Source organism: Megalops cyprinoides, chromosome 2 (assembly GCF_013368585.1).
Source record: "Megalops cyprinoides isolate fMegCyp1 chromosome 2, fMegCyp1.pri, whole genome shotgun sequence".
Lineage (NCBI taxonomy): Eukaryota > Metazoa > Chordata > Actinopteri > Elopiformes > Megalopidae > Megalops > Megalops cyprinoides.
In genome coordinates, this window is record NC_050584.1 from 2115099 (window position 1) to 2127500 (window position 12402).

The following is a 12402-nucleotide window of genomic DNA, read 5'->3' on the forward strand; positions in this document are numbered from 1 at the left end:
GTTTTTCTCTGTGTCTCTGTCCTCAAACACTCTCCGCCTGTTTCAGAAGCAGGGCTGGGAGGAGCAGAAGAGTCGTGGTTAGAGGGCTGGGCTGTGGGTTAGTGTGGAGTCGTGGTTAGACGGCTGGGCTGTGGGTTAGTGTGGAGTAGTGGTTGGAGCACTGGGGTAAGTGAAAATTGGTTGTGTTGATGAGGAATTGTGGGAATTTTCTGAGTGAAAGTGTTCAGCAGTAACCATGCAGGTTGGTGTAAAGTCTGTTGCCATGGTTGTGGGGTGGGGGGGGTGTTGTCCCCAGTGGGGGACTCACGCGAGCAAGAGATGAAGATGAAGGAGTGTAAAGGGTTTACTGGCCCCCACCACACTCATGACCCACTGTTTGATCCACCACCCCCCACCCCCACCCCCCACCGCCAGCCATGCTTTCCTGTTCCTTACATAACCTGATGGATGTGTTTTATTTTTAACAAATAGCTGCAGTTTTATGACCTATTAATGTGCATTTACATCACAAAACCAACCAGTAACTAGGCAGAAAAGCAGGATAAGCCCAATGGGGGGTACGGTGCACTCTGACCCTGGCAGAGGGGTGGAGAAGGCTCACTTTGTAAGGCTCTTGGCTCAACTCCCCTCCCCACACACATAAACACACACGTGCACATTTTTCGTACTCACTCCCCGTCAGAATGGCGTGGGGGTCATGTGGCCAAGAGTGAGAACAAAGTCCACTTTCCCATGATTCCTCCATTCAGCTGAGCACACATGCATGGACAGCTCATTCTGGTTGGCTGGATTTCCCAGAAAGCCTTTCCCCTGAGAGTCCAGCGTATGAGTGCGAGACCTCTCTGTATGACTCTCATAAGAATTCCATTCAGCCACGTTGGGACCTGAAAGCATGTCTCACACAGTCACATGATTGGCTGCATTAGGCCAAATGGGCTGGTGCTTTTCACTGGCTGGATTTCAGGGCCCAGACTGACCCAAATCACTGAAATGTTTATCTGGCTACCAACCAGCGTTTGTCAACAGTAAAACGCAAAACATTTTCTACAGACAGCTGCAGTCCTGTGTGCAGCAAAGCCGGTTTACATCTTAGTGTCCTGCAGTGTAGCTTCCCTACCGACTTCAAACAGAAACCAAGAGATACTTCAGTTATGGCTGGATGGTTATTGAGAGCAGGACCTGAGTGCTTTCATATCCATTTACTTAAAACATGCAAAACAAACATAAATGGCAGCAGTGTGGAGTAGTGGTACCTGATTGTGACGCACGTCAGCACTTGCTCTGTCCTGAGCTGCAGTGCTGCAGTGACGACAGGAGCATGTGCAGAGTGTAGTCCCAAATCCCCGCCCCCCCCCCCCCCCCCAAACATGCAGGTACGTGCTGTCCTGTGAATTCTGGACTCGTTCACTCTCCTCTCTCTCCCTCTTTTCGATGGATATACGGCCATAATTAGGCGTTGAACAGGGTAGAGGTAATGCATGCTAGGATTGATTCTATGAGCACTGGAGCGGTGCGTGCTGGGATTGATCCTGGGAGCGCTGCAGCGATGCATGCTGGGATTGATCCTGGGAGCGCTGCAGCGATGCATGCTGGGATTGGTCCTGGGAGCGCTGCAGTGATGCATGCTGGGATTGATCCTGGGAGCGCTGCAGTGATGCATGCTGGGATTGATCCTGGGAGTGGTGCAGTGATGCATGCTGGGATTGGTCCTGGGAGTGGTGCAGTGGTGTATGCTGTGCTGATGTGGCCCTGCAGTGCAGTGGTTTAGTAAGTCTCCCTCTGGCTGCAAGGCTTCCTCTGATCCAGACAGACCTGCTAATTGGTTTAATTAGGTGTGTAAGAGCTGGAGTGGAGCTTGTTCAGAGCACTGACGCCAAGGCTACCTGCTAAGTGGGATTCGGCGCATAAGAGCACTCAACTCGTCGGGTATGGGGGCGGTATTGGGTCATACGTGCCGGTGGTCAGGCACTGTCAGCCCCTCTCAGCGTCACGGACACTTTCAGTGTCATGTTTTAATCAGGGTGTCCAACAAGACTTTGGAGCGCTGCGAGCACGCGCGCGCGCGTGTGTGTGTGTGTGTGTGTGTGTGTGTGTGTGTGTAGAGAAGCTGACTGACACTTGTCCCATAAATGAGCTAAAAAGAACAAAAAGTTAAAAGAAAAAATAATTTATTTTAAAATACAATGACTCAAGACAAAGAAACCAGCCTATGTAAACCACCAACAGGGACCAAGTGAGCCTTTTCTCCTGCTCTTCAGCCATACCTGTATTCAATCAGCCTTCAGCTACTCAGGTGTGACTCGTTAGCCAGTAGTAGGGCTGGGCCGTATGGCCTAAAGTTTATATCACGGTATAATTTGAAACACAGACGGTAATGGTATATATCACGGTATATTCATTTTTCTTAAAATTTCAATATAAATGCTTCTGAAGGGATAAAGCACTGGTATGGCAACTGCATGGCAGCTATTACTGTACTCTTAACTGTATTACTGGGACATATTTCACATAGTAAAGAGGTATTTTAAGAACATTTATTGTGCAAAACTGCAAATATAAATAGAAAAAAATACAAAACCTTTTCTCAAGTAACTTCCATCTCTGAAAAACACTTTTTCATGAAATAAATAAAATCAAGCAGCACAAAATGAAAATAAAAACTGACTCAGGGATTAAAGTTCTCTGTCGCTATGACGGATTTCCGTCAGTTGGATTCCAGAAGCGTGCACATTCAACTTTAGTCTACACACAAGCCGACGTTAGATTAACACCAAAATATACATTTGTAAACATGACAAAATACCCCGAAACCCCCAAATTACGAGAGTCTTAACGTCCAGCAAGCAATAGAAATAATCAAGATTGCAATCAAAGTTTGTGATGGAGTGAGACGCCGCGGTTCAAAAAGGAGCAACCTGCAATCTCACCACTCCGACGAACAAGAAAGCAATCCTTTTGCAACCACTCACATCTTCCGACCGAGGATAATCCACAAGGAAAGTTTATTCCAGCAGCTAAGAATCGTGACAGTTTGCAAGTAGATGAGCCCGAGCACCGTGTTCACCTGCATGTGCACACTAACTTCCCCTCATCCCTAGCGCTTGGCCTGTGAGGACGTCCTATCCATCTTCATTATACAATATAATCAACTGATAGCACACACAATGCATAGCATAATTCAAGAGTAATGGAAAGAGAATAACACGTTGTTATTAAAAGAAAATAACATGCAGATAGACTTTTAATGGGTGGCTATTATAGTGTGATAGGGGTTTTGAAGGTTTTTGTCACATCATTGTATGTAGGCTACATTTTGTGAGGTTAGGCTACTGCTTTGTGTGTGTGAGCAAGAGAGAATGGGTGTGTGTCTGATAGTAGCGCAAAACTCAACGGTGTCCCAGACAACAATATTTTAATGCTTCAGAAAAGATTAATCACTGTCAGGTCAGCAGAGATTTGTGTATGTAGATAAAGCTTAGTATCATGTCTTTTCAATGAAGTTGCACCTAGATCTGTCAGGGCTCTACCAGTCAGCACGGTATAGTCAAAATCCATACCGTATGGCAAATTTATACCGGTGTACTTTCTACACCGTTTATTCCGTCCACTCCTAGCCAGTAGGCAGGTTCCCTTACAAATTCAAACAGGTGATCACAGTTAACAAATTATTGACAACAATTCACAATTAACAATTAGTTCAAGGTAGAGGTGGTGAAGGCTGTCCTTCACAGTGTGTGTGACAGAGGAGTGAAAGTCACTGGGTCTCAGGACATGGGGCGCGTCCTCTGATCTGGCTGGGGCTGGAGGTGGTGTACAATGATTTGGCAGGTGCAGTGGGTGTGGTCTGGGCCCACAGCTGTGGCAGGAAGTAGCTCTGATCCCCATGGCGACCCGCTCGTTTCTCCCTCAGAAGGAGCCTTTGTTTGGTCGTGAGGCTCTGCTCCAGGGGGTGGGGTCAGGAGCTCCTGGAGGAGCTCCTGAAAATGGTCACTGTCTGGAAACAGAGGTGGGTCGGTTCTGTCCTCTATGGAAGTGGATTCAGAACTAAAGACGCTTTAAAAGTCTGAGAAAGAGAGGTCTGAGAGTGCCAGCCACTTTGGGATCAGAGCTTCTGTGTGGCTGGAGGCGTTTCAACTGGACTGAGCCGGGCGGGGTTTCAGCACTGCAGTGTGGCCAAGTGTTCATGTACAGGATGATGGGCTACTCAGTGTTCCTGTGTGGCAGAACATTTTTAAATCAGGACGTGACCTGATCTGGGATCAGCGTTACCAGATAGCTGAGCATTTATGGGGACGGTGGAGGCCTGGTCTGGGATCAGTGCTGGTGTGGCTGGGCTTTTGTAAACAGGATTGTGAGTTCGTCTGGGATCAGTGTTTGTGTGAGTGTGAGCTTTTTTAAACAGGCTGGTACATCTGTTCTGGGATCTGTGAATCTGAGTTTCAGCCCTGACAGATGTAGGACATCATTGTGTCTGTCCTTTGGTCAGAACAGTCTTTCCGCTTCCAACAGTGTTTCCCTGGCGATGATGGCGGGAGGAGCAATGGGCCTCCTCACCTGTCCTGGTCCCAGTAGACATCAGCACAGCCTGGTTGGCAAGGGCAACAGGGGAGCATGCTATTATGGGCTGGATGACCCTGCAGTGACCCCTTGGTGTTGCAGTCGGAAAGGGCGAGTTGGCTTGTACCTGCAGTGTTTGAAGATGGATGTGTGAGGAAGTTTTCCTGTGAGTCACTCATCTCTCTCTCTCTCTCCCCCATCCCTCTCTCCCTCCCACCGTCTCTTTCTCCCCATCTCTCTCCTCTTCTCTCTCCCTCTGTCTCTGTAGGGTATGCCCCAGCTCCCTTGCGCGAAGGCTCTGTATAACTACGATGGCAAAGAGCCTGGCGACCTCAAGTTCAGCAAGGGTGACATCATCATCCTGCGCCGGCAGGTGGATGAGAACTGGTACCATGGGGAGATGGGCGGGGTCCACGGCTTCTTCCCCACCAACTTCGTCCAGATCATCAAGCCCCTCCCCCAGCCGCCACCCCAGTGTAAGGCGCTATATGACTTCGAGGTCAAGGACAAGGAGGCTGACAAAGACTGCCTGCCCTTCTCCAAGGTGGGTCCCGACCGTGCGCAGACAGCCCCACGACCGCCCCATGACTGCAACAAGGCCAGGAGACTGGGAGGAGGAGGGGGAGAGCTGTCACTGAGGGAGTGCGGTATACAAAAACAGCGTTTATTGGATATTATTTTTCCTGTTTAATTTCCTCAGGGTTCCTAGGGTTTTTTTATAGGGGAGTGCTAAGCCCTTTGGGTCATTCTCTGCCTCTGCTGTTCTGAGGCAGACAATGACCTCCTGCTTGCCGGTCCTATAGCTGTCTGCATGTTGGGTCACAACCGTTTGGATTGGAGTCCCGCAGAAGGGGGGCCTGCTGGGTCAGCCACAACCTGAGGGATAAGGTGTTCCTGTCAGACGCGCTTCTGTTGTAAAAAGCATTATACCAATAAAATTGAATTGAATTATTATGGCATGGCACCAAGGGCCATTGCCCAGCTGTCTGTCAGTCACTGTCCAACACATATCCCACAATGCCCTGCACCAACACATATCCCACAATGCCCTGCACCAACACATATCCCACAATGCCCTGCGCTGGACCTACTGTGCAGTTCTCACAGTGAGAGAAATGTGGTTATTTATGGATGAGCGCAGGGGCAAGCAGGCACTTTGTTCTGTCTCAAATCAGTGCTCCTTTTCAGGAGCAAAAGATTGTGACTTCAGGTGGTTAATAATGTATTCTGGCCAGGAAATAACATGTGTGCATGTTTTTCCATTCTCGGTGCATGCTTTGTTGCACTTTTCGCTAATTAAAGCAAAAAAGCCCCTTTCAGAGTTCTCCCTTCTTTGTGATTATGTCACACAACATTAGCGTGGTTTTGCCGCCAGCCTCGCTTCTCAAATGAAAGGTTTTTCGCAACGGGGGGAACCCCAGGGTGACCTCTGAACCCTGCATGTGAGATTCAGAGCCTCGGAATGTCTCTATAATTAGCGTTCCAAATGACTCTCTCCCTAATGATCCCTGTCTCTCCTTTTTTCCCAGGATGATATCTTGACTGTGATTCGCAGAGTGGATGAGAACTGGGCAGAGGGAATGCTGGGAGATAAAATAGGCATCTTCCCCATATCATACGTGGAGGTAAGAGGAATGTTGGCTTTGTCTTGAAACAGACTTTTCAGCCACAGAGCTGCAGTCTCTGTGAGACTTTTTTTTTTTTGCTTTGATCTGCTTTTTCAGTGTTTAAAAGGCATCTCCTCCCCAATTGCGCTCCTGCAGTTTGTTATGGGACCTTTTTGCCTTCCCCTGTTGAATACAAAAAGGAAACACATCAACTATTTCTATTGTTTTATTTTTCCCACCGGAGAAAATCTACACGGAGCATAAAGTAAAACTCAAAAAATAAAATATTCATGAAACTCTTTTTTTTTTTTTTTTCTGGGAACGTTTTCTTTTGTTCTTCTTTCCCTTTTTCAGCAGACACAAAAAAGCTTTCTTTTAGCACAAATTCTGATTGTAGATGACAGGTTGCCTGTGAGGATTGAGCAGGTTCCAGGCAGAGAGATCTAAAAATACAGTGTCTGACAGCACCCTGACTTAGGTACTAATGATGAGACAAGCACTTGGACCTATTACACACTGATCTACACACGGGAGGCTTCCATTCAGGAGGAAACCTGAGTCCTGTCTCCTCATCAGTACCTCCTGCTTTGGGTGTGTTTGTTATATTATTCATTTCCTTAACAAACATCCTGTGATGATTGGTTGCCCAGAGCTGAGTACTAGGAAGCTGATTGGTGGATGAGGCTTGGGTTCACTAGTGAGGTAGGTGCAGCCTTTGGATGTTGTACAAACAGAATCTGCACATCTGACTCACCGCTGACTCACACAACCTGTAAGGAGAAGGACAGTTGGTCATCAAGGATTACCCCAAGGCTTCTGACAGTAGGAGTGCTATCAGTTAAATAGCCTGTACTATCTAGGCTGAGAGAGTAGTCTTAAGGACCTGGAGGTAGAGCATCTCAGCCTTAGCCAGTTTAAGCTTTAAACAGTGGTTCACCATCCACTGTGAAATGTCTTTAGGGCAATCTGAGATGCTCACAGAGACCTGTATGTCAGATGGAGAAAAAAACAGGAAAATCTGAGTGTTGTCAGCATGGAAGTGGTACAAAAAGCCATGGGAGTAGATGACGGAGCAGAGAGATTGCATGTACAGAAAGAAGATGAGGGGTAAACGTCTGAAATGTCTCTGTCACCATGGCAGGATTCTCAGCCTTCTGAAAGCATGTCCCAAACAGTGAGAGCAAGAGAAGCAACCTTTATTCCAGCTCGCTCTGATCTGGCCCCGAACAGAGAGAGAAGCCGCTTTAGTTCCAGCTTGCTCTGGCCCAGAACAGAACAGAGAGAGAAATGGCTTGAAATCCAGCTCGCTCTGACCCAGCCCAGAACAGAGAAAAAAGCACTGCAATTAAGATGTTGGTCAGAGTCTCTCTCTACAAATGAAACAAAAGGGTTACTCACCACCCCCATCAGAAAAGGACTCCACACAGGTTGCCTCACAATGAGCATTCGGTTGTCCTCGTGCTTTCCCCTAGCAGTATCCTCACATTTTCTTGGCGTTATTGTAGCGGTATCTAGGGTTGGGAACCGAAACGGCTCCAAATTAGAACCGAATCCAAAATGCCAAGTACCGGGTACCCATAAAAAAATTGAATTTCGGTTATGCTTATCGGTTCCCTAACACGATTACCTTTTATTATTGCAAACAAAGGCTACATACTGTATCTGCCAGGACTTGTCTGCATGACTACGTGACGCATCAAAGCAACAGCGTATCTATTTGTTTAGTCCTTTCGCGCATACGGTCACACCAGTGTGATTAGCCGTTTAGTGCGTATGCTAAAACCAGTCCGATTGGAACACTAGGTTGGAAAAAATGTAGCTAATTTTAGCTTTGAGGAAACAGCGATTTAACGTTAAAAATATAGCAAATGCTAACTGAAAACTATGAGAAGCTTAATAACACTGATGACAACATAACGAACCATGTAACGGAGCATGCGCGCTACATAGCATAAAAATAAGTTACGTGCGAAAGGGTTAAACGCGAACTAGCATGCATGGCTAATGTCGCAACAGTGTGAAAGATGGACCGTGGCAAACGGTCAAAAGGGTGGCTTCGCTTTAGAAAAGAAAACAACGACAAGGCAAAGTGCAACGTATGTGGGAAGCTGCACATCAACACCATGCTGGCTTAAATGTTTGGTCAGATTTGATCTGAAAGACTGTACAGTGTTGCAATAAGCAGAATCAGAATCGGAATCGACAGAATTCAAATGATGCCCAACCCTAAGTACAATCCCTTTTACATTTGCTTGTTGTGATGGTTATAATTTCCTCTGGATGAGGTGTTTATTTGTTGATAGTGGGGATAGTGTGTGATGTACTTGACTAGTAAAATATAGGGCGAATAAAGATGCACTAAAATAGTCTCCAAAACAACTAGCAGTTAGTTTAACTGCTCTAGATTGATCTTTATCTAGAGCAGTTTAAGATTTTATAATGCACATGTCTGTGGATTATGCGTTTTAATTGTATTTATTTAGTAAATACTAGTAAATAGTAAACACTATTTACTTTGTGAATGTTCAGTTAATGCTTATCAAAAATATCTTTATTCTTTTATATAAACATTTGACCTCTTTTTTTTTTTTTTTTTAAACCATTTTGGAATCGAAACGTGGAATCAATAAGTATCGGAATCGATAAAATTCAAACGATACCCAACCCTAGCAGTATCCTAGTGCTGTCCTCACGTTCCATCAGCATTATCCTAGCGTTCCTTAAGCATTATCCTAGTATTCTCCTAGCGTTCCCCTCTGTGGGCAGAATTTGCATGTGGTTCACTGATTCACCTTTTCACTTCCCCAGTGCCCTCTCATCAGTCTCTCAGTAATAGACCTCCTTCAGTTTCCCAGCAGAAAGGGCCCTTTTTCCTTCCTCCTGGACATTAAAGAGATCTTCAGACAGGAATTCATTTTCTAGACTGTGACATTGTGACTAACGATGCCCAACCCCCCACAGTTTAACTCTGCAGCAAGGCAGCTGATCGAGGTGGACAAGCCCTCAGAGGGGGGCGGGGACTTGGGCGAGGGTACTTCGGCAGTTGCCCAGAGCAACGGGACACAGAAGGCCAGTGAGGCCAAGAAGAACACCAAGAAGCGGCACTCGTTCACCTCCCTCACCATGTCCAGCAAGACGTCGCAGGCCACACCCAACCGCCACTCTATGGAGATCAGCGGCCCCGTGCTCATCAGCTCCAGCAACCCCACGGCCGCTGCCCGCATCAGCGAGCTCACGGGGGGCCTCTCCAGCAGCGCACCCTCCCAGGTGAGCCAGCGGAGCTTGGAGCCCGCTCACAGGACACCTGCTCGCTCACTTACTTACCTCACACTCACTCACTCACACACTGATTCACTCACTCATTCACTCACCTACTCACTCACTCACTCATATTCAACCACTGGCTCACTCACTGTCACTCTCACTCTTAGGGTACACTCGCACTAGGCCCGGTTGCCTTGTACCGTGCCCGCGCACGATTATCCCCCCTCCCCCGCTGGCCTGCGCTCACATTGCGCTTAACGTTCCGAGCCCGAGCACGCTTGTGTCATCACGATGCAAACTTTTTGTGTCGAAGAAAAGCGCTCTAGCACAGCACAATGGAGTTCATGATTGTACTTTGTGGCTTATTTGGAGTCGTTTTGGGCGCGGTGACACACGGCCCTTATGCAGCGCAGCGATTTTCAGTTAACCGTGCTGCACGTGTAAGAAGATTTTTCTTCTTCATCAAGGCAAGTTGACGTTTCAGTCATTATGCTAAGGGACACCTATATTTTGTGTCAGATTACAGTAGCCTAATCACCATAATGATAGCTAATGTTAACCAGTTAGGGCTACTACTTGTGTGTGCGCTACTGTCATCATTACAACAACAAACATCTTACTACTTGGATAGTATACTTTTCAATTCATTCAAGTATATTTGGGTTAATAAAGGGTCTGGTTCTCACCTTTCTGATACACGTGAATTGTAGTCGGCGAGTAAAGCTCCAAGTTCCTCCCTCACGATCAGCTGCCTTCGTAAAAATCTTCATATACATGCAGCACAATTAACTGAAAATCGCTGTGTTGCATAATCGATGCTAACTGGCTGGGGAGCTAACGTTAGCTATCTAGCGATAGATTTGACAAACATAGGTAGCCTGTTAGCTAACTAGCTATCTGAACGATTGTTGAAGACTAGTTACTTAAACAGGTTGGCTGCTTCATTTGTGATACTCTGACTAAGCCCTGACAACAGCAATGCTTACATCGCCACATATAGTTATTTATTTCACTTGCTAGTAATCAAGCTAATGTGGGATCCAGAGTTATTTTTAGGTATAGATCTACAGAACTAACCAATCAAAGATTTTGGAGGTAGCCAGCTTGTTATATTTAAGGAAGTCAGCTAGCTAATCAAATGATGGTTTAAAGGATATATTATGACTGGGCATGTAACTAACAGATATCCAGCTAACTGTTGCTATAACGGATATATTTGTTAAATGGGAGAGTCGCATTATTAACATCATGTTCGAGTTCCGTGCCCGGGCACGGTTAGCGATCACACTGATGCGTACCGTGCCTGAATACAACTGAACCGTTCAGCATACCGTGTCCGGGCGCGGTACGGAGCGATCACACTAGTCAAACGAACTAGACTTTGGGGGTCAAGCGTGCTCAGGCACGGTACGGATTGCCTAGTGTGAGTACACCCTTACTTACACACATACTCACTCACCCCCCCTCTTGCACTCTAACTCTCCTCACTCGCATCTTCCCTATCACTGTTCCTTGTCGTATTTCTCTGCCCCCCCACTTATTCTCAGTGCTGCTGGTATCAGGGATCTTTCCCTGTTCAGCAGCGGTGTGTTGTATAAACAGGGAGGCCTGGCTACTCTCTCCTGTTCTCCATCACATGTTTGTGTGTGAACAGACACCCTTGCCCAAAACCCGGGGTCTGAGCCCTGCGGTTTCCACAGCAACCCTGCAGTGTTAGCTGCTCACAGCTGTTCTCTGGTTGCTAGGCGCTACAGAAGGCCTGGTCAGGTGGAGGAGGGTTCCTGTGCTCTCTCTCCTTCCTGGATATTCAGAGGAGAGTGACTCTGGCCCCCTCAGCCCCAAAGGGACTGTGCTGCACATAGGGGAGGGGCTTTTCACTGTGTGTTACTGTATGTCACGCAAAACCGTCTGTGAGACACACACACACACACACATATACACCGCTCCAGCTTCCAAAGTGTGCATTTACCTTTGCAAAATGGGTCTCAGAGGGGACCTTTCAGAAGGCCGGGGCGTGTTGCTAGCTGTGCCATGCAGTACTTTTGCTTTGGCTAATTATTCAACAGGCCCCCATTAAAGAGCTCACTGAAACCTGTCAGCTGATCTGCCCCTCTGTGAGGGGTGCAGGCCTCCCTGTAGGAGGCGGTGTGGGTACCGCAGGGAGTGTCTGTGGTGCTGTGTTAAAGACACACAGGCACATTCTGTCACACTGTTTTGGTGCAGGACCTGACTGAGGCCAGACTGGTGTCCGTTTGCTCACTGGCAATAAAATGTCTTACTGTGGGCCTGAAGGGCAACTGTGCATTCTGGATGTCCCGGCAACAACCGTGACAAACCCAGCAAGCAGCAAGGGCAGAATGAGGCTTCAGAACGGACCTTCTTTTGTGACTCTCAGCTCTGAGCTAGTCAGTGTGTTGCTTAGGAGAGCAAGGCTATGATTGGCTCAGGCAAGTTGGCTCACTCATTGGCAGCACAGGATAGCTTCACTCATCATGGTGCTATCAAAGCATTGGTTCCACACTGACCGCAGGTAACAACCAGACCTGTGCGGTCCGCTAACAGCGCAGCAGTGCCGTGGGTAATGCACACAGAACTGTGCTTACACAGCAGCGTTTTCAGGGTGCAACCGTTTTCTGTGAAGACATGGATGTGATAGTGGGAATGCATTAATTCCGTGTTTCTCCTCATGTATTAACACTTATACTTAACTGTTATTTCCACAGGAGGAAATGAGTGGTGCTAATATGAGTAATTTCACACTCCGCTCTTTCTTCTGCCCTCTCAGTCTCAGAGGGCCACACGTAACATTCCCCTGATGTTTTGATAACATTGTGTGGGGTGGCTGGGGTCTTGCTTTTTGAGGGAAGTGAGGGGTGTCAGGAACTCCTTGGGCTTTTGGAGCATTTTGTTGGTGGTTGCCACCCTCTTGTAGCGGCTGGCTGTAGCGTTTCCATGGTGACACTTTGTGTTTGTC

The 12402-nt window shown here is 47.3% G+C and overlaps 1 protein-coding gene across 3 annotated transcripts in view; it reads left to right on the plus strand.

Annotated features, from left to right (window-relative positions):
* The window catches only part of sh3rf1 (SH3 domain containing ring finger 1), a 38888-nt gene that overhangs the window by 20229 nt on the left and 6257 nt on the right, over positions 1-12402 (plus strand). For all 3 annotated transcript variants that reach the window (XM_036521514.1, XM_036521515.1, XM_036521516.1), the window contains 3 exons: positions 4826-5101; positions 6087-6182; positions 9126-9431. In XM_036521514.1, coding sequence (XP_036377407.1) covers positions 4826-5101; positions 6087-6182; positions 9126-9431 — 678 coding nt within the window. The remainder of the gene's footprint in view (positions 1-4825; positions 5102-6086; positions 6183-9125; positions 9432-12402) is intronic.